This window comes from Sceloporus occidentalis, unplaced genomic scaffold (assembly GCF_023333645.1).
Source record: "Sceloporus occidentalis isolate IW3139 unplaced genomic scaffold, rSceOcc1.0.p SCAF_38, whole genome shotgun sequence".
In the NCBI taxonomy this organism is placed as follows: Eukaryota; Metazoa; Chordata; class Lepidosauria; order Squamata; family Phrynosomatidae; genus Sceloporus; species Sceloporus occidentalis.
The window spans coordinates 1,785,702-1,811,972 of record NW_028317018.1 but is presented as its reverse complement, the minus strand read 5'-3'; the positions used below and the strand labels follow the sequence as shown (position 1 = coordinate 1,811,972).

Sequence of the window (26,271 nt, the reverse complement as noted above, 5' to 3'; positions counted from 1 at the left end):
CTACTGGTTTGGGTTGAGGGAAACTCTGCGTGTGACGGTCTGGTACAGAACACCTCTAAGAAGAGAAGGATAATCAGGTATACGGAAAAGGTTTCTGTCAGGGAAAGGTGCAGTGATGTCTGCTGGGGCACCCGTCAGCAGAATCCTAAGGTTAGCCTCATTAGGTCGACTGCCCACGGCCAAAACAGAGATCTCTATACCCGCTGCCCGTGCTTCCCGAACTGCCTCTAGGAGATTATCTTCTTGATCTGTGTTTCCATCAGAGAAAACTAGCAGCTTCTTACTTGCACCAGGCATGGCATCTTCACGATAAAGTTCGGTTAATGTACGCAAGGCTGCTCCCAGATCTGTGGCACCATTCATGAATTCCATGTTGTCCACTGCATTCACAACTTCGGTATAATTTGACAGGAACTGTACTTCAACCCTTTGCTGAGTAGGTCCACTGTACTGCATCACAGACAGACGTACAGAGTCCAGTGCTGGACTCTTAGCAGTGAGGAAACGTTCTGCAACACGCTTTATAAAGCTCTTGCTGGTCAGGAAGTTCCGACTGCCTACACTGGCAGAACTGTCTACAAGCAGAGTGATATCAGCTGGAACCTGAAAAGAAACTGTAAAAAAACACTTCTTAACTAATGAATAAGACTTAGTTGTGTCCATCATAAATACCTAACAGTCACACACACAGTAAGACACACTCAGATCATCTAGTCTTCTAATTTGCCTCATTACGAATATATATAGCGTTATTGTGTCGCAAAAGTGGCAGAAGCGTTATTATCTGCTGCACTGGATTTTTAATGCCCAACTATACATAGTCAATAATCAAATACTCACTGGGGCAGGTATAATCTGGGCACTTCTTCTCTGTAAAAAAGAATTTATAGAATCACAAATCAGAAAAAGCAACTATCATAATACATTTATTTACAACAAAGTGTAAGTATTTGTCATTTTAGCAAATCAGTCAAAGGATTTCCATGAACTAATGATAAATCTATGGGGTTAGAAGCATTGTATTTCTATTAAGGCTCCATGTTATACTCTTTATGACATATGAATCAGATCACCTAGCCCTAAACAAGCCTGGCTGTTTATGTATCATTGTTTCTGCTGTCTCTCACCTTTGCAAATATGAGCAGTTACATTGTGAAGGAAGGCATCATCTAGGAGCTCTGCATAACTTGTCCTCTGCAAGGACAAGCCCTGTGTGATCGCTGGCCCCCCACATGATATTTCCTCAAGCTGGTCTGGGTTAGCGGCAGATTGGAATATGTCACCCACCCCTAGTGATACCACCTGTCCAAGAAAAAAAGAGTGGAGTATTATCGTCATGCTACTGTGGGAGCACCTTGGGAACAACTCACACTTGTACAGAATACTACTTACTGGAGTGACCTCACACAGTGTATTTAGTGGAGTTTTGTCTCTCAAGATGTCAGAGTGGCCATCAGTCAGCACCAATGCCACTCTCTTATCAGATGCAAACCGTTTAAGAAGATTGTCCTTTGTAAAAGCAAGTGCCTCTCCTGTCCATGTTCCACCTGCAATCCAGCCCAAATTCTTCACTGCTCTATAGACAAAATTTTTATATATATAGACACATTATTACAGTTAATAGTTCAATTTGTTATAATTAACTCTAATTTTCTAAGACTATCCTGGGTATTTATGGGATTCAGCCTGACATGCTACATTGTGATAACTTCTTTCATTATGTAAATAAATAAATAAATATCACCTTAACTATGGTGTCACATATACACAATACAAAAGTTTATTTTAATATAGCGTTCTGTCTGCTGTATTTAAATATAAAGACGCTGCAGTTTATTCACTTTCATAAGTTCTGTACGCTTGGCTTCCATTTGAGAATCTCTGGGTTACTTACTCCTTTAACTGGCCAATAGACTGGATATTGGCATCTCCCATGGCCACAGATTCCTGAGTGTTCCCATGACTGTATTGTACCACCCCAACCCGAGAGTCCCCAGAATCAAACTGTAAAAAGAAGATTAAAGAAGGTAATCAATAACAGAAGTACATAAACTAAAATCTGAAACGTATGGTGTTTTTTATAGTTTCAAATTAAGACAATTTTAATACTGTTGTGACACTAACTGAGGTGAAACTGCATGAAATGACCTTGTAAAAGAGCAGTTTATAAAGAATGGGAGTTATTTAACTTGTAACACAGCTCGTGTATTGTTTTTCCTGTACGTGTTAATGTTTGTGAAGAAGAACTTGGTAGAAACAATCACTTACTCTTAATCAACTATAACTTAAACAACAAACCCATCGTCGGCTGTAAAGTATCGTACAAAACTACCAGAAAAACCGACGGTGTATGTCTGAAAGCATGTTAAAGAGGCCTTGCTAACAGGTTTTTTATATGTTTTCCCACAGGCCGCATAGTAAACTAAAGCAGGATCTTAAGCCCTAGTTCCTGTGTCCTTCAACACGTGATGCTAAAGACAAAAATGGTCTAGTGATACAGCAGACATGCAACTGGGAGGTCTCACCTTAACGTGTTCATCCCGGGCCAGACGATCAATTACTTTTATAATAAATTCTTTGGCTAGTTGGAAATTAGAATAACCAATACTCTCAGAACTATCAACCACAAAGAGGACATCAATAGGACCACAGATGCATTCTGAGGGAGGAAATGCAGACAGGATTATTTAGGATTTCACTTCACTTCAGATTGTAGAAGAGGGAGGAGAAAGGGGATAATCCAGGTTTAATCTTTCTGATGAGTAACCATTAAATAGCAATGTTGTAGGTGGAAGAGAAATGTGATAGTTGGAATTAAGAGCAGATGAAATAAATATACTGAGCAATACACAGAGGCAACATACTCACCACAGCAAGCTGGAGGAAAAAACAAAATACACAATTAACAGAATTATAAAATCAGCTAATAAGCAAAATAAAATTCTACAAACAATTTAATCTGGAATTTTCTCATGATATAAAGCATGTATACATTGGAGAATAATAATGAATCGCACAGACTAGTACCCTATCTACCAGAGGTGCAACTAAGGCTACACACTTTGTAGTTCTGGATGCAGCAGGATAATACGAATGTTTCTTAACACATGAATTTTTAAAATAAACTTGATACTCACAGCACATTTTCATTATAATATCCAGAATCTCACACTCCTGAGAAAGACACAAAATATTAATCACATCCAAAATAATCATATTAAAATACAAAACAGACAGACACTCAAGCTAACCATGTGGGCTAGCACAAAGCCTTTAAATACAGAAGACATTTACAGATCTTGTTTCTAAATGTGTGGCATTTTAAATGATGTGTTTCCTATAATTGTTTGATGAGATCGCTATTAAGGTTAAGTATTCCCTACCAGGAAGATGTGATATAAGGCACAGACTCTATAGCAACCATTACTTATTCTCACAGTCACACTGTGGTGGGCGGCTTATTGGGTCAAGGGATACTTTGGCAACAAAAATATAAAGGCACTCACATCCGGGCCTGGGGGTCCTGGAGGTCCTTGTGATCCCTGTAAGAGAATATGGTTTGTGTAAAAAAGCAATGATAACACAAAGAATATATACCACAAACACACACTTAGACTGATTACGATTCTTATTATAATCAGTATGATATAAATCCTGAGTATTATCCCAAGCCTCACTGCACGGAAATCCTGCCTTAGCTATTGGCAGACACACAGTGTTATCCTGAGCAAACCCATGTTTAGACAGAATAAGAGTAGCTTTCCTTATAAAGCTGGGTTACTGCACAGCAGCCGAATATGGAGATCTGACAGATACTCTCCAAAAGTCTGTGTTACTTACTGGCGGTCCCTCTGATCCTCTATAGCCTTTTGCTCCTTTAGCACCAACTGGGCCTGGAATTAGATTCTGAAATATGGCACAAAACAAAACACATTTACATTTACTTATCCAACTGTGTCTGTCATTCATTTATAATACAACAATAAGAAATGCAGTTGACTAAATGTGGATCTCGGCCATGCAATATGAGAAGATTAGTTTGTATCGCTGCATTTATTCCTGGGAATTCTGTATATTGATCATTGGGTTGTCTTCTAAATTATTCTCCAATTTTTGTCAGCATACCAACATTACTGGGAGCTTTAGCAGGTGAAAACAGATCAATGTCTAGTCTCTAATGAAAAAAATAGATATACACAAAGATAAAGTAGCTAATATATGAATACTTTTGGATATATAAATATATATATATAAAAAAACAGTCACCTAATGTCAGCAGATACAAAGAATGGAACATTGCAAATGTTTATGCCACGCTTCTAAGCTCACATGCTGTGAAACGAATGAGCCAAAAAAATACCAGTGTAACCCTAGTTATCCTTTCTTACAACGGTTTAAGCAGCTGTTGTGAGCCTTGATACCATGTGTAAGTCATATATATATATACCTACTTACAGTTCCATATATTCATATAAATCTAGAAAAGAGTTGTGAATGGAAAACACTGCCATTGAACGCTCTTTGTTTTGCAGCAGTACTATATGCCTTCATACTCACATCCTCGCCAGGGTCTCCAGGCTCTCCCTCATCTCCTTTTGGTCCAGGATACCCCTTTGTTCCCTGCAGAATAAAAATGGAAAAAAATTGTATTCCTTTTACTTTCCATAAATAAAAAGGACAATGTCTACTCTTGGTACAAAACAATGACTTACATTAGTTCCACGTTCTCCACGAGCTCCGGGATAACCCTGAAAAACAAAGACAACAGAGATACAGGGAGTTTTATATTATCATCAAGCTAGAAGAATTCCATGACCAATGACATTATACACCTTCTGAAAATTAAAATCTAAGTTACAGCCCCCAGATCTATGTTGCCCACTTTCACATTTCTTTAACAAAAATGAAAACCTCACCTGGAAACCTTGGAATCCATCAGTGCCATTTCCTGGAAGGCCATCTTCTCCCTAATTAGACAAATAAATAATGTATGTTCATGTTCACCAGACCAGTGCTCTACATTGTATAACAATAACAAATTGTGGCCCACAGAAAAACGTATGATTAACAATTTAATTCTGCCACTGCAATAAATCAGTTCTTTAAATCCAACACAAATATTTCAAGGTCCTCTGATTCTTCTTTGTACACAAAAATATCTGCTCTAGATATATAGCACGTGTCTCCATGTTGTAGTGTATATATAAGCCTAATTGCCTCTTCAGATTAGACGTAAACTCATCCTGATGTGCTCTGTCTATACCCTGTCCAATACATGGAAAGTACTCACTCAAGCACTTCTAGATCAACTGTCTGGATAGTTAATAGTCTGGATTGTGGATTGTTTTCAGGCATTGCATACAATAGTACATTTTACAGCAACATACACCCCCTCTCCATGTCCATATCGTACATACAAAAAAACAGATGCAAGTGTGTTTATTTACAATATCCGGCCCTCTGCCCTGCAGATGCAGCCCTGATTCAAACCCATCACCTCAACACATACAACACAGAAACTGAAAATTTAAAGGCAGACAAGAACCATTTAGCTCATCTAGTCTACTCATTTTAGAAAGACTCTCAGACCTTTAGCAGTCCTTGGTCTTGTCTTAGACTCTGAATAGCGTTATACCTATACATGTATTAGCACACCGCATTTTGCCCGGAGACTCTGGGTAAAGCGCTGCTTCTTCCGGTCACTAAGAGGAAACTCTGGGTTGCGGGAGCTCTTTTGCAGCACACAACCCACTCCACTCATGGACAGGACCACCTACTGACGTCGCCTGGACGGTTCACTGACGTCAGTGGGATCTCATAACCGCAAGGAGGGCTCCAGGTACCCAGAGCTAGAAAACTCACAGGTATGTATATTAGCCTCCACCGTTTCTGATAGGAGGTTGTTCTATTTAACTACCACCCTCTAAGCAAAGTAAAAACCCCTTATATAACGTCTAAAACGTAACATCACATATTTAGTTATGATACATTAGTGATACAGAACTTCAGCCTACTGAACTGATCACACCAAACAGCTCCTTTGTGTACATAACGCTCCCCTTTTCTCTAAAACATTTGTCTGGCTTGTAAACACATTCCCTGTAAGCTTTAAGGGAAGTTATTCTACACATCGACAGAGCACAGAACACCACCACCTCCCCTCTTCTGTAGCAACACTCACCCTCTCTCCTGCCACTCCCTGCTCTCCGGGTAATCCTTTTGCACCTCTTGGTCCTTTAGGCCCCTAAGCAACAAAAAATAATAAAGTAAAAAACATGTAGAAATAAAAGGAAAAAAAAAGATTTATAGTTAATGGGAAACAGGAGACACAGGAAACAGCTGCAGATGATTCCAGTTTAATACACATGCCAGGGAATCCAGCGGGAATCACAAGCAACTCATTAAATCTCAATCTGGACAATTGTCCCCCTGCTTTGGTAGCACTTCCAAGCTGCTTGATGGGCACATAACTCAACTCACACTGTGGTAAGGGTGAGTGCATGGTGCACTATGAAGTTTGGAGGGCTCACCCAGGAACACAAAGCATTACACCCTGTAGAAAGCCGTGTTCTTGGAATGCATTCAAGAGTACTAAATTTTAGTATAAACTATAAAATGCAATGCAGATTGTAAATCGAGGAGAAATAAGATACGCAGCATGAAGCACAAATCATATGGTATGCAAGGATTTTTTTGTATGTACTAGGGGATATGTCATATTTACACTCACTTTAGATGGTAGTGGTGACCAATGCCACATTTAGCACAAAACCGTTGTATATGAAGATAATATGTCTATTGCCATTTGATGATTCATTAACCATATATTTGCCTGGACAACTAACTGTAAAACACAGTGTGACCAAACTTTAATATCCACAGTAAGTTCAGCTATTTTATTATCTTTCAGTTGAAGAATAAAGAACACCTGTGATAAAGTAAAAAGCTGAATGGTGGTCACAGACCCTGCTACTTCCTACCCCTTTTTTTCAGTAATTAACAGGATAACTGAACTGGCACAGCTGTAAATTAATCTGAACATATGACTTTTAGTTATTAAACTGTAATGCAAGTTAGGGATTACTAGAAAAAAGGAAATAAAAAGTGAAAAACAGTCTAGTGTTCCATTACACATGACTGTTACACATAACATGGGATACATGTTATAAAGCAGATTTTGTATTGCACGTTACCTATGGTAGGTTACCTTTGTTCATTACAAATAGTAGAGCACACTGGTACTGAATGAGAGAAAAAAAGGATACTAACCTCTGGTCCAGGAGGACCTTCATCACCTCTGTACCCTTTTGCTCCCTCGGGTCCAGGTTCACCCTACAAAAAGAAAGGAAACATAAGAATTAGCTGCTCAGGATGAAGACAAGGAAGACAATGTCTTCACATTATCAAAAAGAAAATGGAGCTAAAACCATGGAGACAGATGGTAATATAGATATAAAATATTGTAAATATAAAAAAATGAGAGAGAAGAACAAGTAGGTGGTATAAGAAGTGAATATTATAATATGAATAAGAAATATTGTATTGTTTATTCTAAACCATGTCCATTTTGCTGTATGTACATCGATTTTTTGACACTATCTAGAACAAGTAGCAGGGATGAGGATCCAAAAGAATTGAATGAAACCAGAAACTGTCAGAAAACAGGGGGTAATCTACAAAAGATTAATTACTAGAAAGAAAGATCTTAAGAAACCAAAAGGGAGCAAGAGCAGAATTCCACTCAGAGGAAAAAAGTTCCCGGGATTCCATTACGCAGGGAAACACTGATAACAACCAACAGAGGTGTCATGTAAGATAGCAGCGGTAAAAGTAATCCAGAATGAGACCTGATGGAATGATTCAGCTGGAGACACCAAACATCACCATAACACATAGTGGGAGGGAAGACCACAGAAATGTGAAAACAGTCAAACAGTTATCCAAAATACTCAAATAAAAACATTACTTTTCTACAAGCAGTAGGAATCTTAATGTCTATGTCAAAATTTCTTAATTGTACACTTAATTCTGAATGTGGCAGGACTGCTTTCATCACAGGTCCAAGGCACATCATTTGTCATCAGAAACTGAAATAAAACATTAGAGCTCCAACTACTTAATGAATATGATTATTATGTGCTACTCCTTCTTTTGGTCCATATTCCAGGTGATGCCTAAAAAGAAAATTCTCAGCAACCCTTAAGAATAATTACCTCAGATGAAAGATGTGTAAATGTTTAACTTGCTCGCCTCCTTGTTTAGTAATGCACAAGGAACACAAATGCAGTAAGCCTAATGAACATACAGTATCTCACAAAAGTGAGTACACCCCTCAGATTTTTGTAAATATTTTATTATATCTTTTCATGTGACAACACTGAAGAAATGACACTCTGCTACAATGTAGTAGTGTACAGCCTGTATAACAGTGTAACTTTGCTGTCCCCTCAAAATAACTCAACACACAGCCATTAATGTCTAAACCTTGGCAAAAAAAAGTGAGCACACTCCTTAGTGGAAATGTCCAAATTGGGCCCAATTAGCCATTTCCCCTCCCCGGTGTGATGTGACCCGTTAGTGTTACAAGGTCTCAGGTGTGAATGGGGAGCAGGTGTGTTAAATCTGTTGTTATCGCTCTCCCACTCTCTCATACTGGTCACTGGAAGTTTAACATGACACCTCTTGGCAAAGAACTCTCTGAGGATCTTAAAAAAGAATTGTTGCTCTACATAAAGATGGCCTACGCTATAAAAGGATTGCCAAGACCCTAGAACTGAGCTGCAGCACAAGACCATACAGCGGTTTCACAGGACAGGTTCCACTCAGAACAGGCGTCGCCATGGTCGACCAAAGAAGTTGGTGCACGTGCTCAGCGTCATATCCAGAGGTTGTCTTTGGGAAATAGACGTATGAGTGCTGCCTGTCAGTGCTCAGACCATACACCGCACACTGCATCAAATTGGTCTGCATGGCTATCGTCCCAGAAGGAAGCCCCTTCTAAAGATGATGCACAAGAAAGCCCGCTGAAGACAAGCAGACTAAGGACATGGATTGCTGGAACCATGTCCTGTGGTCCGATGAGACCAAGATAAACTTATTTGGTTCAGATGGTGTCAAGCGTGTATGGCGGCAACCAGGTGAGGAGTAAAAAGACAAGTGTGTCTTGCCTACAGTCAAGCATGGTGGTGGGAGTGTCATGGTCTGGGCCTGCATGAGTGCTGCCGGCACTGGGGAGCTACAGTTCATTGAGGGAACCATGAATGCCAACATGTACTGTGACTTACTGAAGCAGAGCATGATCTCCTCCTTTCGGAGACTGGGCCGCAGGGCAGTATTCCAACATGATAACGACCCCAAACACACCCACAAGACGACCACTGCCTTGCTAAACAAGCTGAGGGTAAAGGTGATGGACTGTCCAAGCATGTCCCCAGATCTAAACCCTATTGAGCATCTGTGGGGCATCCTCAAAAGGAGGTGGGGGAGCGCAAGTCTCTAACATCCATCAGCTCTGTGTCATCAAGTTATTTATTATTTGCACACAAATTGCAAAGAAACCAACAGGAAAACAGTGCCTATAGTATTTTTCTAAAACCTTTTAAGACAACAACTAGGTTGCCCAATAGGTTGACTTTCACTAGGCCACTGGCTAGACCACTAATGGGTCTCCATTATTCAGTGGTGTCAATTACAACTCATCCACCCTTCCTTCTTCTTTTATCCCTTATACCAATAGATGTGTAACCTCAAAAAGCATTGGGAAATATAAATCCAGTCAGGAACAGCACAGTCCAAGTATTGGATGACTAAGTGTAAATATCAGTGGTACTATAAACATATAAAGCAAACTGAAAAATATCTGCTGGAATGGCCTAGGACACAAAAGTACCAATTAAAAAATTAAAAAAAGGGAATTTGTAGAGAAGGAAAAAAAGGCATTATGAAATATTTTGGAAATCATAGAGATTGCAAAACTTAACTTAATGCTGTTCACACAATAATCATAAGGTAAACTATTTGGCTTTCTATGTTCATACATTCATGGACACGAAAATAAAGTAAATAACATAAAATACAATTGTCTCGGTGCTTCTGTATAAATCTCGTCCACGAACACCTACTTACACAGATTGGAGACATAGCATCCACAAATACTTGTGTATTATTCAGTGTTTGAAGAAGGTGATAACTATACATCATGTTATATGGGAGCAGATATCATGGGCTAAAAGGAATGCTCGTCACGCGATAAGCTAGATCGCTTTACCTTATAGAGGGTTTGCTGATGCTGACCATGTAATGTTGATAACAGGAGATCATAACCACCTATAAATGTACTTGCATACATTAAACTTGTAGACAAGCTAAATATGGAAAATTGATACAGCCGTATTAGTCCAAGTGAAGATATAGTCTTTAGCTAATGTGATACCTTTGATTGGGCCAACATAAAAAAAGATGTTGAGTTTCTCATGAAGCCTAAACAAGAAGTATCTAAGGTCCCTTATGTGACTACATGTTTTTATGTTGCCAAAAAAAAAAAGATATCACCTTCAACTAAAGACTCTATCTGCACCATCCGAACACACTGATGTATTATATGGTAGGATAATGTACTTATACCAGATGTTTAGTTTAACTGTAAGCTAAGGTGATATGAGAAGCCCTAGAGATATTCTACAGTAAGAATACCCCTCATAATGTATAGTTAATCTTGTTTCACCATCCATTGATGTAAAAAAGGATACAGAAAATAATATTTCAATACTTTAAAATAAGCACATATGTTAACATAATGTGTCTTACTGGATCCCCGCTGGGGCCAACTGGTCCATCACGTCCTTGGTCACCTTGCTGTCCTGGTTCACCCTACAATCAAAAATGAAATTTAGAGAAACAATAAGGTAAGGCTTATGGTGAAGAAAAAAAAAACCTTATTGGGGAGAGGAGGGAAATTTGAGTATTGCACCCAACAAAAACCATTTAGTATTTGGCATTATGGAGAGTTTGAGAATTTGGTAACATTGTTACATACAAATTACAACACTCATGTTAGACATGCAACCAATAACACATTTTTTGTGTAATTAAAAAAAAAACAATGTAAAACTCAATTTATTGACAAAAGATCATATAACATTGTGTATCAATACATGGAGTTTCACAATGTTTTTGATCACTTGCATACACTGAAACACACACATATAATAAGCATCTAACATGATACTGATTCAACTCGCACATACAACTGTGCTTCATACACTCATGTGTAAGATTCACCATTTTTAAAACATTACCCTGTCTCCTCTGGGTCCACGTGCTCCAGACACCCCAGGAGGGCCACGCTCTCCAGGTCCTCCCTGTAAAAGTTAATCAATTTAAGTGAAACAAAATCAAAAATATTTCATAAAATCTTTCAAACTTTTATAAAGGTAATGTTTGATGCTGCATCTTCTCTTTAGTGGTCTAAGCAGACTACAAGTCCGGCATTTTAAGCAAGTATAAAAAGTAGGGTTATAGCTGAGAGTGCTTCTATTTGCAATCACATTAGATTTTAATCTAGATTTTAAGCAATAAGTCCATGGGTCCATAGTTCTAGGCCAAGGTGGGCTAGAACTAAGGCTTTGCGTGAAGTGTCAAGTGAACTTCATTCCCTTTCTACTATGTAAAAGCAAGCGACAGTATTTATATCATTAACCTAATATAGTATAATTCACAATTAGGGTTTTCTGGACCTATACCAAACCAGTCAATACGTATGTAAGGAAATTACAAAAATGTTTACAATTGGCTTTGCGAGAACCAACAATATAAAACTATGGTTAAAACAGAGGCACAGATACTGTAGAATTTTGTTTTGGTGTGAATGAAAGCATCATACACATCATAAGGAATTTAAGATAAAGATATCTACACAAAAGATCACTACAAAGTGCTTAATTTCTTATTTTGGAACATTACATGCTACTAAACATTCTATAACTAGTTTATGTCGTGAATCTTACCCTTTCACCTGGAGGCCCATCTAATCCAGCATCTCCCTATAATGACAAGAAACATACATGTCTCAGGAAGGTTTGAAGACATTAGTTTCAAATTAGTCGGTAAAGAGATTATGTAGGTCACTCACCTCATCCCCAGACTCTCCCTTCTCTCCAGGTGCACCATTTGTCCCTGGATCTCCCTGGAAAACAAAGGAAACAAGGAATTTACCAACAAAGCTTACAATGAAACTTAGTATAATTAAATTGGACATTCCCTTGGAATTAAAGTTCAGAGGACTACTCAAGGTCTGTTAAAAGGGAGAGAGACATCTTATGCATCACAGTTTAATCTGAATTTTTGAGTGACGGACAAGTTAACAAGCACATAGGTGTTCTTGTCTGGTAGGACACCACCATTTATGACATAGGGCCCTTCAAATAACCTTGACCTTGAAGCCACATTTTTGGTGAATATTATTTCTCTGCTTCTTTTAAACTAGATTTTTCTTACCTTGTCTCCTGTATTGCCAATGCTCCCAGCTCTACCTGCAACACCTGGAATTCCCGATTCTCCCTGAGAAAAGGAAACTTGATTACTTAGACAGAAACATTTACTGTAATTTCTTTGCAATGCATTTGTCCTCATGTGTTGTTTTGGACACCAGGTTTCTTCCATACATTTACGCTGCTTTCTCTCTATTATAACCCCTTCTTGTGTTTCAGTCAGTATACTTTGACTTGTATATTACATGGTAAGAGTAGTAGTAGTTATAAGACATTTCAAAAAAGAAGACTGAAACTCACCTTGACTCCTTTGGGTCCATATGATCCAGGATCTCCTTTGGGTCCAGGTGACCCTGGTTCTCCCTATTATTGGAAGAAACCAATATTACTAGCCCAAAAAATTGTTATAACAGGACAACACATTCAAAGCCAAATACACAGAAAGGATGACAACAAACTGCCGTTTTGCTTTCTTCAACACACAGAGATTCACATACTGATCTTCATGACACAGACTAGTGACAGACTTCTAAAACTTCAGGATTAACTCTCCTTACTTCAAACCCAGGGGATCCTTTGCATCCAGGGAGTCCAGAGAATCCATCATCCCCCTTTTAGAAAGAACAAAAATATTTTAGTAAAACAGACAAAACACTTGCCTTAAATGCGACATGTACGCAATATGAGTGCAAATTTCAGAATGTATTTGTTTATTGTGTATTTATGGTTACATATATTTTATTAGTTTTCAGAAATTATGACAGCTAATGTATTGTTAATTACAATAATTTCACATATCATCTAACTTAAATTGGAGACGTGTATGTAATAAATCATCAATAAGCTGGCAATGGAAAAGAAAGTTGCTCTCATTTGCCTGCATATGCAGGTAGACCACTGTAGTGTCTTCAATAAAAAAAATGAAATAGCAAATATGGTAACTTGTGTAATTGAATGCATTTGTTTAGATAGTATATATGTTTGGGTGTAAATATGTGTAGTTTTCATGCAAATAAAATGAATACTAACCTTTTGTCCATCAATTCCATCAACTCCTCTCTTGCCTTTATCACCCTGTACAAAAAGATGAACGTATTACAGAATTGTAAAATGAATCTGGGTTGGCGGAACAGTCTGTGTGAATGTTTACTAATAACAGGAAAATTCAGACTACTTTGCGAGCATCTGTAAAGAGATTGGTTGCTCTCTCACTGTTCATGGTCGAGTTACTAATTGAACAAGAATGTTACAATGAACTCAATACAGTAAGAGCTGTGATTTAGCAAAGTCAAATAAGTGTATTCGCAATAGGGGAGCAAGAATAAACCATTGGGGGCTTGGACAAATATTTAACACAAGATATTGAGTCTGTCTAAGACACAGCAGTTTGTTGGACAGGTATAAAGATGACACAGAGACGGCAAGAGAAGGGCCTGCAGCAATTCAAGGTTTGGCTGTCAGATGTCAAAAACGGAACAGGGTAATTTCCGTCGGTATAGTAGTGGGCTGGTCAGTCTACAGAGTCAAAGTTGTACCTAAAAGTATGTGCAAAGACAATGAAAAGTTAATACCCGTGTCTCATAACAGTCAATGTGCAATCAGAGACTGGATAGACTGCAGGGGCCTAATTAGGATTATAGAAAATTAAAATGGCTAGTATAATAAACCCTGTTGCTCAACATAATATAAAAGTCAGTACTTACTTTTGATCCCTTTGCACCTCTTCCACCCTGTAAAAGGATGATTGCATAAGATAAATATTCCATACTTTTCTCCTGCCTGTAGTATTCTTGTGTTCTCTGAGTAGGAACTAATTTTTCTCTTTCTCATTCTCTCATCTACATTTTTGACCAAACTTATCTAAAGCCCTGGTTCCCTTTATGTGTTCTTCTCACCTCTCTTGTGTACCCACAATCACTCTTTCCTATTCGGTTCCTTAATTTTAGATTTAGCAAGGGTGTGCTTATCATATTGCTTATTCTACAATAAGTTTATAATAATGTATAAGTTTATTTATTCCTTTTTACATAGTCTAAATTATTTCTCAGGCTGTCTGTTCCATTTTTCCATCTTTGTAAATAAGGTTGCTTTATATTTAGAGTTTCTCACTTTATTTTAATACCGGTTACTACATGAAGACAACCTCTTAATATAATGAAGTGAGTTAAATATTATCATGGTGCTTATGACAAATTATGTTTATATATTATTAAATCTTCATGACATGAGAAAAAAACAGTAACAGATGAATGTTCGTAAGATAAATTTAGATGGGAAATATGTAGGCCATACGGACAAAATTCTAAAATATGAATAGTTTACCTAGAAACGTGTCTGTCACATGTAAAATGGTATATGTTCAAGGTACAAAGAAAATATGCATATTCAATGTCAGTTCTAAAATATATAAAAGCTTCAAAGAAATATGATTAAAACAATTACTGTGATGATGGAGGCTTTGTTTACTGAAACTCTGAGAACATAATCATTTGGAAATGGTAATTATCATAGACAGATGTAAGACCCGCAGTCACATGCTGCTGATTACATGAAGCGTACAAATAGATTGTTGACATAGCGTGATGTTATATGTAAGTGTAAGCAACAAGTTTCATTTATTTCAAAAATGAAATGGAACATGTACGAATACAACATGCTACAGTTTGGAAAGTACAGTGGGCATAAATAATGAACTTACAATTGTGAATATCTTTGATTTTGTTTATACTTAATAAAATAGCATCTATGTTATAACCCACATTTGTAAATTTTTAAATGTGTTTAAACTTGTAGCTACATAGATGGTTTCCAAGGATTTGTTATGTGACCTCTATATATATCCACAGCATAACATTATATTAAGAATACAGACTGTTTTAATTCATTAGACCTAACCATTGCATTTAAGACACGGATGGCTATTCCCCAAAGTGAGAGTTTGTAGCAGAATTAAGTGTTTCAACTCCCTAATATGTCACTGGATATTATGAAGGGCACATCTCAGTGAGCTTCTCCTTCAGTAAGAGCTAAATCGATCCTGTATAAATCATAGTTTAATCAGTGAGGAAAGTTTTAAGAAATCTCTCATATTACCCATTCATGATGCAGGGCCAATGTAGATCTAATTGCAGGAAGAAGTCACTGGGGTTTCACTTAAGAATGCATAATGATATCAGAGAAACATCTGATCCCCCCTGATCTTCCCTGATCTTCATGTTTGTGACTCTTCAGATACCCAGAGTTCCCGCTCAAAATGATATAATCTTTGCTAACTGTTCATGGACATGGAGGATTTTCTCTTAATTAAATGCACTGTTATATCTGCTATGCTGGATGTATTGATTTTGTAACTAAATCCACAGCATTAGAAACATCATTCCTAATGATGTGGAACACTCGGACCTTCCTCAGAAATAATTATTCAATCATGTTAAAAAGTTGCCTCAACCAATTTATTGAATGCTGCCCTAGAAACCAAAACAACTTCTTAAATGTTTCTGTGTTTTTTTATGAAACCTTCATACACAAACAAACACAATTATGGCTCTACTAAAGTAAAATTTTTCCTATAAAGTGCAATTAATGTTTTGTTTCAGTAAAACAGCACCTTTCAGATATACAATTATTGTTCTTTTATTTTTCTCCTGGATTTATCATTTAATGGTCCTTTCTAAATGATCACTCGATTCACCTCCCAATTACAGGTACTCAGTTCCCCTTATGCATAATCTGGGTTCTTCTATGTCTAGGTCCGCTCTATAAACTACAGATCTAGAGATAAGTGCTTATGTTGTCAGCTTTCTAACATAAAATGTGTTCAACAATACATTAGAATGCCAAGGTACTTCTTTATAACTCACCTTCTCGCCTCTTACACCTTGATCACCCTACAGGAAAAAAGAGCATAAAGATTTGTGAGAATATGTTCAAACGCAACATTGAAAGGTGGTTCATGGTGATGTTTACCTTCATTCCCTGGTATCCAGCAGGCCCAATATCACCTTGTCTTCCCTGTAGACAAAAAAAGAGTGTCAGAAATACAGACAAGCTTTCTGAGAGATTCCCTTACGGAGTTAAGTGACATGGTTTCTGGGTTGTCATATTTTAGCGAAGCTTTGGATTGAAAGTGAATGTGGCTGAAAGGAGTACCACTCACACCCTCTTTCATGGTGGTAAACATCAACCAGCGTCATTGCCTTATGTGGTTCTGGAGGATGAAAAAAATGCTGATTGGGGAGTTGCTGTTCTGAATCTAGGGCTATACAAACCACATGGCATGCCCTGATAATAACCAATATTGTTTACAGTGTCTACTTAAAGGATCTGAATACAATCCTTACTGCCCTAAGCCCACATATTACAGATGTATCTACAACCTTTCAAAATCAAATCATTTATAGTAAAGAGATTCTGGGGTACGAAAGTGTGAAAGTGGGTAATTGGGTACAACTGAGCTTTTACATTTTTAATATTTAGGAAACATAATATAGTGATTAGTACGGTCTTTAGATAACCTTTTGGTATGAAGTGTGCCAAGTGGCTTAGCTTAGTGTATAGTCTGGTGACCAGCGATACCAGTGGGTCATACTGTACTCACCGGATCTCCTGACAACCCAGGAAGTCCTGGAAGTCCTGGCCGCCCATTTTCTCCCTGTAAGTGCATATAAAATAAAAAAAAGTCAGTGTGTAATATGTATTGTTTTATATATATATATATATATATATATATATATATATATATATATATATATATACATATAGTGCTTGCCGTATGTTGTGACCCACCTCAAAACCGGGAGAGCCTCTATCTCCTACTGGGCCTCTTGGAGGCTATGGTAAAAACATAAAAGGAGTGAAATATAAAAAAAAAATTCAAATGTCCAACAAGCATATACAATAATACAATGATACACATTCTAATTAGGCAGTCATAGACAAACCTAAGAACTCGCCGGATTTTGCTCGAAGACTCTGGGTGAAGTCCTGCTTCTCCAGGTCACAGCCCAAAATCTCCAGGTTGAGGAAGCAGTGTTTAGACACGCCTCCCTCCCCGCCTATTTCCCATTCCTACTCCCATACAAATATAGAGCAGTTGGACTAGCCATGCCTATGGCCCAACCCACTGATGTAATCAGCCCCACCCATTCAACAATGTCAGACCCACCCACCAATGTCACTGGAGCAGGAGCCTGGAAGTTCCCCAGTATAGTAGTAGAATCATATGATAGGGTCGATATAACACAAGAATGTCTGCTTCACTATATGTCTAGATAATATATTTCTCAATTATTAATAATTCTTATCCTGTGTCCTTGTAACTTCATTTTGATAGTACTGTAATAGCTCAATATCATGCTTCACTTTTGTTCTAATATTCTTTAAAAAAAAAAAATTTTGCTACAAAATATATATATATATATAAACAGTAATAAGAGTTTTTTATAATCACTCACCCGACACTCATAAGAGCAGCACTGTGACAGGGAAAGAAAGAGAGAAAGATAAGTAAATTATTATGTGTAACGGTAATATATACATGGCATAGAAAACGTTTTGCTGTTTTGTCTATTATATCAGTAGATCAGATCTGCAGGACTCACCCCATGCTCAGCGTTAATTTTCTGAAAAAGAAAAAGAAAAGATTCATTACTCGCTATTCAATGGATCACGATGTTACTAGAAAGCATCGGCAGCATTACTGCAGAATATTTATCATATAGTCAATGAGAGGCATGTTATTATTTGATAAGGTGAACAATGTTCAATATTACTAATATGTACTTATGATGATATTCCAGTGTATCTGCCATTCCTATTACTGAGGAACGACCCAGTGTTACAGCAAGGTATGTCAATTCAAGAAAGCCCCAGGCGAGAGCATGGAGCAAGAGGGGCGCATGACTGAGGGGACGACAGGCAGCCCTCTCCCCCTCCCGTTTTCCTGTTTTGCAGAAAAATCTGCTGAGTCATGCTCGGGGGGCTGTCAGTCAATGTTTATTGACGGCCCTGAGCTGACAATGATAGGTGGGCATCATCCTACTGTGCTTAGGGGTGGGTGTCACTATATATATGGGAGCCCATCCCGTTTAGGTCACTTTTTCAATTGACCTGGAAAGCTTTCCCTCCCCTCTTTTTTGTTCCTTGGCGGTTGGTTATCAAGCTGGCATAGAGCAAGGGTTAACCACCTTAGGTGTGGTTTGACCCGTGGTGCACAGGCCCTCAGCCTAAGTGCAGGACACTCCTTGGGCTTGTGCCTTGGTGAATCCTAGCCATGACAATGGCTGCCGTGCAGGGGACGCCGGTGGTCTCTACGTTTTTTACGGTTCTACACCTGTGCCAGCCGGGTCGGTAGTTTACAGTCGTTGTTTACAATTTAGGGTTATGATTTGTAGCCTTTAGATTTGGTTTACAATTGTTATATTTAAGGTTGCACGCAGGGCCGGCCCGACAATGGAGCCGAGTGGGGCAACCGCTCCAGGCGGCACTTTTGAAGGGGCCGCACTTTGCCGCCCCAAGCCCTTTTTTTTTTTTGAAAGCGAAAGAGAGAGAAAGGGGCGCTGAGTGGTTTTCGCTTACCAAGCTGTCAGTACCCGCTCGGCGCCCCTCTCTCTCACCTCTGCGGCGAGTCTCCCTGTTCGGTCTCGGTGCCGGCCGGCTTGTAATGCTGAGTGCCGGCGCTCAGCATTACAAGCCGGCACCGAGACCGAACAGGGAGACTCACCGCAGGACTGCTGAAAGGTAAGTACAAGGGGGGGGGGCGAGGAAGGGTAGATAATTGGGGGGGCGGCAGGGACGGAGGAAGAGGAAGGGTAGATAAGGGGGGGGCGGCATTTTAAAATTCGCCCCAGGCGGCATTTTGCCTTGGGCCGGCCCTGGTTGCACGTGTCACAAGTAAGTCGGGTGGTGCGGCACGTGCATCGCTATATTATATATTATGTTTATATCGTGTTTACAAATAAAGTTCATTTTACTATGAATAAAGTTATTTATACCCGTGTCACGGTGTGGAAGGCGTAAAGCGGACTGCACCGTGGCCTTATTTTTCCATAGTTGACTTATAATAAAACATTATTTTATTTACTTTGTGTTTGTGTATTCATTTTGGGGGGGGTAAAAGACGGCGACGCATTGGCGCTACCTCAGTCATGCTGTATCAAAGTTAAAGCACAACAAATTTCAGCTTTAGAGTATATTGCTGAAGTAGCTTTAGTGAATTCATTCAATACTTGCTCTTTACTGCACATAAGTAATTAGCTAGTACATGAACCATACAGACCCGGTCTGTCATCAGAAAGATACCTAACTTTGTTCTGTATCGATAAATACTAGAAGAGGGTAATGTGCAATGCACATTTCATGTAATATAAGAGAATACTTACAATGGTATCGATAATGGCATCAATAGTAGTGTCTATCTCCTGAGCGGTGAGTCCAGTGGTGCTAGTTGCAGTAAAGTTCTTGCGGTAGTTTGGATCAGATGCAATAACGCTAAGACGAGGTTCCTTAACACAAGAACAGATAATAGTGAGTAAGGATGCTCTTACATCTTAGGGGCTAATGTGCTACATCTAAGTTCCCTTAGACATAATTTTTTGTGTGAAGGTATCAAATGGATTAGCCATAATGAAAGCCTACCAGATGATTTGGTGAAATTGCAACAGAAAATATTTTTATGCCCAGTTGTTTGGCTTCATTAGCAGCATCTTCAAGTCCCCCACAGGGTTCCTTGTATCCCTCCAAGGGGTGTCCATCTGTCACCACAATTAGATACTTATTCTCTCTCTGGTGGGAACCTCTATAAAGGAAAATATGTCATGTTTATTACAGTTATGCCACAGCCACATGATTAGAGAAAACCAGATAATGATTGGAACCATCTAAAAAGAGAGAATCAGGAGAAGAACATATGCAGCAGAAGGACAAAGCGAAAAATATTATTTGGTGGTAATTCCATAAAAAGAGAGAACACACAATTTCCCCAAAAAGCTTGAACATTAATGTTTTTTGCTATACCAACCCAATGAGGACCTCCTCAATGCCTCTTCTGATGGCACAGTCAGTGTGAGTTCCTTTCCCAATGTATTCAACTCTTCTTACATTTTCTTTAAGGGCTTCTTTTTCATTGGGTAGACGGCTAAGTCCACGAATAAGTTTCACTTCATCACTGTAGTGCAGAGCACCAGCATTCCACACAAGGTTCCGATCACAACGGTAATACCTATAACAAGATGAAAGGTGTAGAGATGTATCATATATAATACCCCTACGGTGAAACAATGGCTATATTTACTAAGGGGTTGGATGCCTGTATTTTCATAGGTCCGTATGATCAGGTAAAAAGTCACACACACTAGAAATATAGGATCAACCTCACGCGTTTTTATGTTGTCTTCAACTTAGGAAGTTTTCAGGCTTTATTATATCACGTCAATAGTGTAAAAAAAACTGCCAATCAACACCTCAGCTCTAGCTGATGCAATGAATAAATGAATGGACATTATATATGTCAGTTTTAGCTTCTGGGTTTTCTAATGATCAATTAAACTTGATCCTATTGGTCATATTACGTATACTGAGACTTATTTTAATAAATCAGTAAAGAATACAGATTTATGTTATGATGGAATTACAAGCTACAGTGTGAGATGTCGTCACACAGTTGATAATACTCATATACCTGGATGTCAGTTTGTCTATAAATGTATTGGTAAAATCCTTGACTTGATTCACCAAGGTCTTGAAAGGTTTCACACGGAGAGCAACACTTTCTGATGTATCCAGCACAAAGAAGATATCAACAGGACAATCTAAGGAGAGACACAATTACATACATCAGCAAATGTCACCTAAAAGTGATTATTAGGCTAATTAAGTGTAACTGAGCTATATCCAGTTTGCGTATCGTACTGATTTCAGTTTTTCAAGGACTTTTCTGGTCTTTAAAGTGCTAAGAGCTTGTTACACAAGGTTTGTCTTGGCACAATCAGCTGTGTGCTCTATATGTAGGACCAATCTCATAGGTGATCACACAGCTGGACTGCTTCACCGACTGCTCATTACGCCAACCTTAAGTGGTAGCAACATAGCAATTACATGTGGCAACATTTTTCACTGGAAATGAAAATGTTATTCTATGACTGCAATGATGAATCTAACTGGCTATACCACTAAATGATCAGCGTTTTAAGAAGTTACGAATACTCTAGGGTACGCAATATAATCCATGGCTGATACAGGGATCAGTGGCATTCATTAACTACTAATGTGCCTCTCATTAAAACTCTGGTAGGTGTCCCACTCACTTTTAGTACAGGTGGGGAGTTAACCAGGAAAACCGAAGCCAAAGAAGCACGCAATTGTGTCTGTGAGGCGGTGACATTATGGTTACAGGACACTGAAGCATCACAAATTGTATATGTATAGAGTGTATTTTTCCCCCATAGGTCTTACAGAACAATTGCTTCAGAGTCCCAAAGATGCGAGGGCCCAGCACCTCTCCTGTGACATAGCACCGGCAATGATGCCTTTTTCACTGTCATTGGCACCAGAAAATGACGTAATTTTAGTGACAGCGACAGCAAAGTGAGGGAGCTACAGGTCATAGTACTTACAGGATGTGGTCTGTAGCTCCTTCGCTGACATCACGTGACAGGAAGTGACACAATTTGCGTCATTTACCTGAAGTACTGTGGCCTGCAGCTCCTTCACTGTGCTACGTAATACAGTGTCTGTCAGGGAGCATGAAGGACATCCGGGAGGCAAAGTGTAGATATGATGGGAGGGGTAGCAAGAGGGATTCTTTTTGTCTAACTGCTCCAGGGCTCCAAGTGCCCTAATCAGGTCTTGGTAAAACATCTGCTAATACTATATTAAAGCACAATCCACAGAATGTAAAAAAAAACTATTTGTAGAATAAGATCAGCTCTTGTACAAGAATAAGCCAGGCGGTGATTTACTTTTGAAGCAATGCTTTCATGTTTATTAATGTATGTTAACTGCATGCAAATAGATGTTCTTCAGTTATTGGCATTAGAAAACTTCTGTCTCATTGAATGTCTCTCCTGAAATAAGTCTTAGCATTAGTATGTAAACTTCTTGCGCATGCTCAGCAGGCCAGTCCCCATTTTCAACCACTGTCCCAGATGGCTGCCCCAGTGTCTCACTTATGCAGACAATGAGGCATCAGTGGCTATTTAAGGAGGTCCTTTGATCTCCACTGATCAACCAAGAGAGCTGTAAAATAAACGGAACACAGACCTCCATTATAGCTCCCATGTGGACACTTTGTGACACTCTGGAGCTGAGCGTAGCAAGGTGGCTCTTCTTCAGGTAAAGAAGGTGATGCCTACCCAAGCCCTGCCTACTTCCCGGGCAAGGCCCACCTCACTACACACCTCCAACACAGGTGTCCTGATCTGGACACCTGAAGCTTTTAGTCGGATGTGTAAGAAGCCTACTTCAGTATGCTCTCTTGTGTCAATAGAGAAGAGGGGTAAGAAGTGAAATGAGACAGATGTCTTCTTTTCTAACTCCAACTTAACATAAAAATAGGGTCCTTGTAATGCCCCTTTAATATACATTATTGTTGGGGGGCACAAAACTGTGCCTTCAGCTAGTCATTCAGGGCTGTGTCAAGCAAGTGGCTTGCTTCAACAGCCAGCAGCACTTGCTTTTAGGGCTGATGTAGCATTCCAACCAGTAATCCGTCCATATTCGCACTAAATTACTACAGATGATCTATTTAAGAAGCCATACCTGTATGATTAGGTAGCAATCAAATGAAAAGCTGAGGCATTTCCCTCTGGGCCATGTTTAACACCATCAAAACTCTTTTGCTACTTGAGTTCACTGTTCCATGTCAGTACAAATCTAGATGTACTTTGCAATATTACCTACTTAATAATAAAGCCATCGCTACTGCGGACTGCAGACACAGTGGATGGGATGATAATTCTTACAAAAATCTCAATTTGGGGTATAAACTATTTTACTTGAGCGTGCCAAGCAACCCTGAGTGACAGTATGCAGAATTTTCACTGTGCTGAATTTTGAGCTGTAGCTCTAGAAAAACTGACATATAATTGTCCCGGACTGAATACAGGTTGTGAAAAATATATTCCAACCTAACTTAAGGTCTGACCATGACTTTTTTTATGCTCATTGCAAAACTTAAACATACTGAATACTGCCTTTCTGAGAGGCGACGTCAACGTACTATCCACCCTATTGTAAACAAGGCCACAGGTTGGGTGTTTTACCATAAACTTAGCCTTGAAAAGCTGTTAACGCTGTTACTGCGCTCTTTTGTTTGAAAACAATGCAATTACATACTGTGTTACTCAGTTAGTTACCCAAGTCTGTCTTAGTATAGAGATTAGCATCAATTGTATTGAAACTGCGACAGCCAGATGTCATTTTGAAGGCAACATGAAGACAGGTCAGGTCTAAGCTCAGCACTCTTTTAAGAATGTACCAATTCTCTATGAGTCCGGTACAATATGAGATCCTAAAAGATGATTTAAGTAAAGAGCCCAAACTTAAAACTTTACAAACTTTTGTGTAATGTTTCCTTCTCATGAGTTCAGCGATAGAACAAAGAGAGAGCAATGTCGCAAATCAGAGCTTGATATTACAAGTAACAATAATATGGCTCTTGGCATTATAGAACATGTTGTTTCTTAAGTTTCCCATTTAAAGTCACAAAATGGTGGATCCAGCCATCTTATTCTGTTCATACAGTATCATTATTATTGTAATACAGTAACTGCACACATGAAAATATAGATGGAATGAGACAATATATATTTTATATGCACTGGAAAGTTGGCAAGTCCTCTTATGTTATATAACACCATCTGTTTATGAATACATTCAAAAATCCTAATAAATAAATAGATATTTGCACACACACACATATATATATATATATATATATATATATATATATATAACAAACAATAGCAGAGAGAACTATTGCTGAGATTTTGCATACCGCCGGTCTTTCAGTCTTTACTATACGTTTGGATGTATTTATGCAGGCAATTTCTGCATAGTACATGCCACTATAGGGAGAGTAAGCCATTAAATTAAGCACTCAATGAGTTATATGAATAGACAGCGCCCCCAAACACAATCAGGCAGGAATGAGAAATGCATCCAGCATCTCTGATTCAGTGTGTAACAAATAGAAAAGTAACCCAAAGTATACAACCCAAAAGTTAACATTTGCGATATAAAGTCAATTGAACAATAGGTAGGTGTCAGTGAAAAGAATTGCATCTTGCCACATTAACTATAATTTACTAACCCCGACTGTTACTGTTAAACACTAGAATGGTATTCAATGGCCGAGTTGGACATTAATATTTAATTGAAAAAGATACCAATATTACAGCAACAACTTATTGTGAAACCGCCATTTGTTATATTGGGGTAGAAAGGCTGGGACACTGCACTGTTCGAAGTTTACCCATTACTTTGCGTAGACTAGTAGTCCTACATCTGAGGATGGCTACCACCAGTCCTACCTTAACTCAATTGTTTCCCTCAGTATACAAACACGGCTGTATATTATATTAGAAAATAAAAATAAAAACTAATATACATTGTCATTTTTATATTTTAGTCTTCAGTATTTTTTGTTATGTTATATATAGAAACACATTTATGTATTAAAATATGCATAATTAAAATGTACAATACAGCAAGAACAGTTTTTTGTCACTTACAAAGTCATATAATTGACCATAATCCTATAAAAAGGAGGTATAGGAAGCAGGAGGATATTTGTTTGTACGGCATTAAATTGTGAGCATTATTATCACACAAGAGAAATAAACAAATATTTAAAATAAACAATGTTCATCCAAGCATTGTTTTTCATAAAATGATAAGTAATTCTAAACTAGAATTAGTACAACTAAAAAGTCTTAAGTTAACATGAATCTATCATCCAAAAGCAAGCAACAGATGATGCCCCATGAAGAAGCAAGACCTGAGGACACCTTAGGGTGTGTGATATTTGGGTAGAAGACACACTGTGGGGATACTATAAACATGACCAGGTGGGTATTTAGGGGCAGAACCCCTTATTCTGAAACATCCTTAAACATTAAAGTCCAGTCATTTCAAACAATGGTTTGTCTAAGGAATCCCTATGTGAGATGTTTTATTACCTTGGAAGGAGGATGTTCTGTCCACTCCAGGGATAATTATAGTGGATCCTTTACCCCCTGTGCCACCTTCTGGGGGTACCTTGATGCCCACCTGTTGGGTAAGACAACTCCCAATCAGCAGGAAAAGCTGGAGAAGGGTCAGCGGGAGGTCTCCCTGCAGCATCTTCATGATGCTCCCCTGGACTCCTGGACAACCAGGCAGAAGGGAAGAGATGGATTCGGTGAGCGCTGAGAATCCTGGTGAATGCTGCACACAGCACAAGGAGAGGAGAGACAAACTTCAGGGAGGGAGAGGAGGGGGGGATTTCTGAGCACTACGGAAAGTGGGGGGTGCTGAGATGGGGAGGGTGGAGTGCTGGACTCCCAGAGGATGACTGTGAGAGAGGGAGGGCTAACACTGTGAGGTTGTAGGGAATAATGAGAGTATGGGTTGCGAACATGTCCCCAATGTGTGCTGTGTCCGCAGTAGCGATGGCTGATATGGGATGTGTTGTACATTGAGATGCGTTTTATCAGAGTTTGTGGAGAGGGTATTTGAAATACGGTACTAAGGGTAGGAGTAAGGATTGGTGGGCTTGATCTTACAGTGAGGGTACACTGCTGAGGTG

General features: G+C 38.8%; 1 protein-coding gene across 1 annotated transcript; it reads right to left on the bottom strand.

Annotated features, from left to right (window-relative positions):
- On the bottom strand, nt 1-25,832 carry LOC149290606 (collagen alpha-1(VI) chain-like). The gene is made up of 35 exons (XM_089488563.1): nt 25,664-25,832; nt 21,166-21,295; nt 20,506-20,706; nt 20,124-20,283; nt 19,868-19,990; nt 18,089-18,109; nt 17,942-17,962; nt 17,274-17,318; nt 17,086-17,139; nt 16,455-16,499; nt 16,349-16,375; nt 14,192-14,218; nt 13,518-13,562; nt 13,046-13,099; nt 12,789-12,851; nt 12,496-12,558; nt 12,131-12,184; nt 12,006-12,041; nt 11,298-11,360; nt 10,807-10,869; nt 7,270-7,332; nt 6,182-6,244; nt 4,917-4,967; nt 4,713-4,748; nt 4,558-4,620; nt 3,841-3,906; nt 3,507-3,542; nt 3,138-3,174; nt 2,869-2,877; nt 2,526-2,659; nt 1,895-2,004; nt 1,393-1,576; nt 1,128-1,302; nt 841-870; nt 1-614 (listed from the first exon to the last, which is right to left on the bottom strand). Exons 1-35 carry the CDS (start codon nt 25,830-25,832, stop codon nt 1-3), a joined length of 3,135 nt encoding a protein of 1,044 aa, XP_089344689.1.
- Nucleotides 25,833-26,271: the final 439 nt, after the last annotated feature.

Excerpts from the sequence above, each read along its gene's own strand:
- LOC149290606 (XM_089488563.1), bottom strand. The coding sequence starts at position 25,832 with ATGAAGATGCTGCAGGGAGACCTCCCGCTGACCCTTCTCCAGCTTTTC. Across the intron at positions 20,284-20,505 it reads ATTGAGGAGGTCCTCATTGG|AGGTTCCCACCAGAGAGAGA; the intron begins GTTGGTATAGCA and ends TTTCCTTTATAG. Across the intron at positions 4,749-4,916 it reads ATGGATTCCAAGGTTTCCAG|GGTTATCCCGGAGCTCGTGG; the intron begins GTGAGGTTTTCA and ends TTTGTTTTTCAG.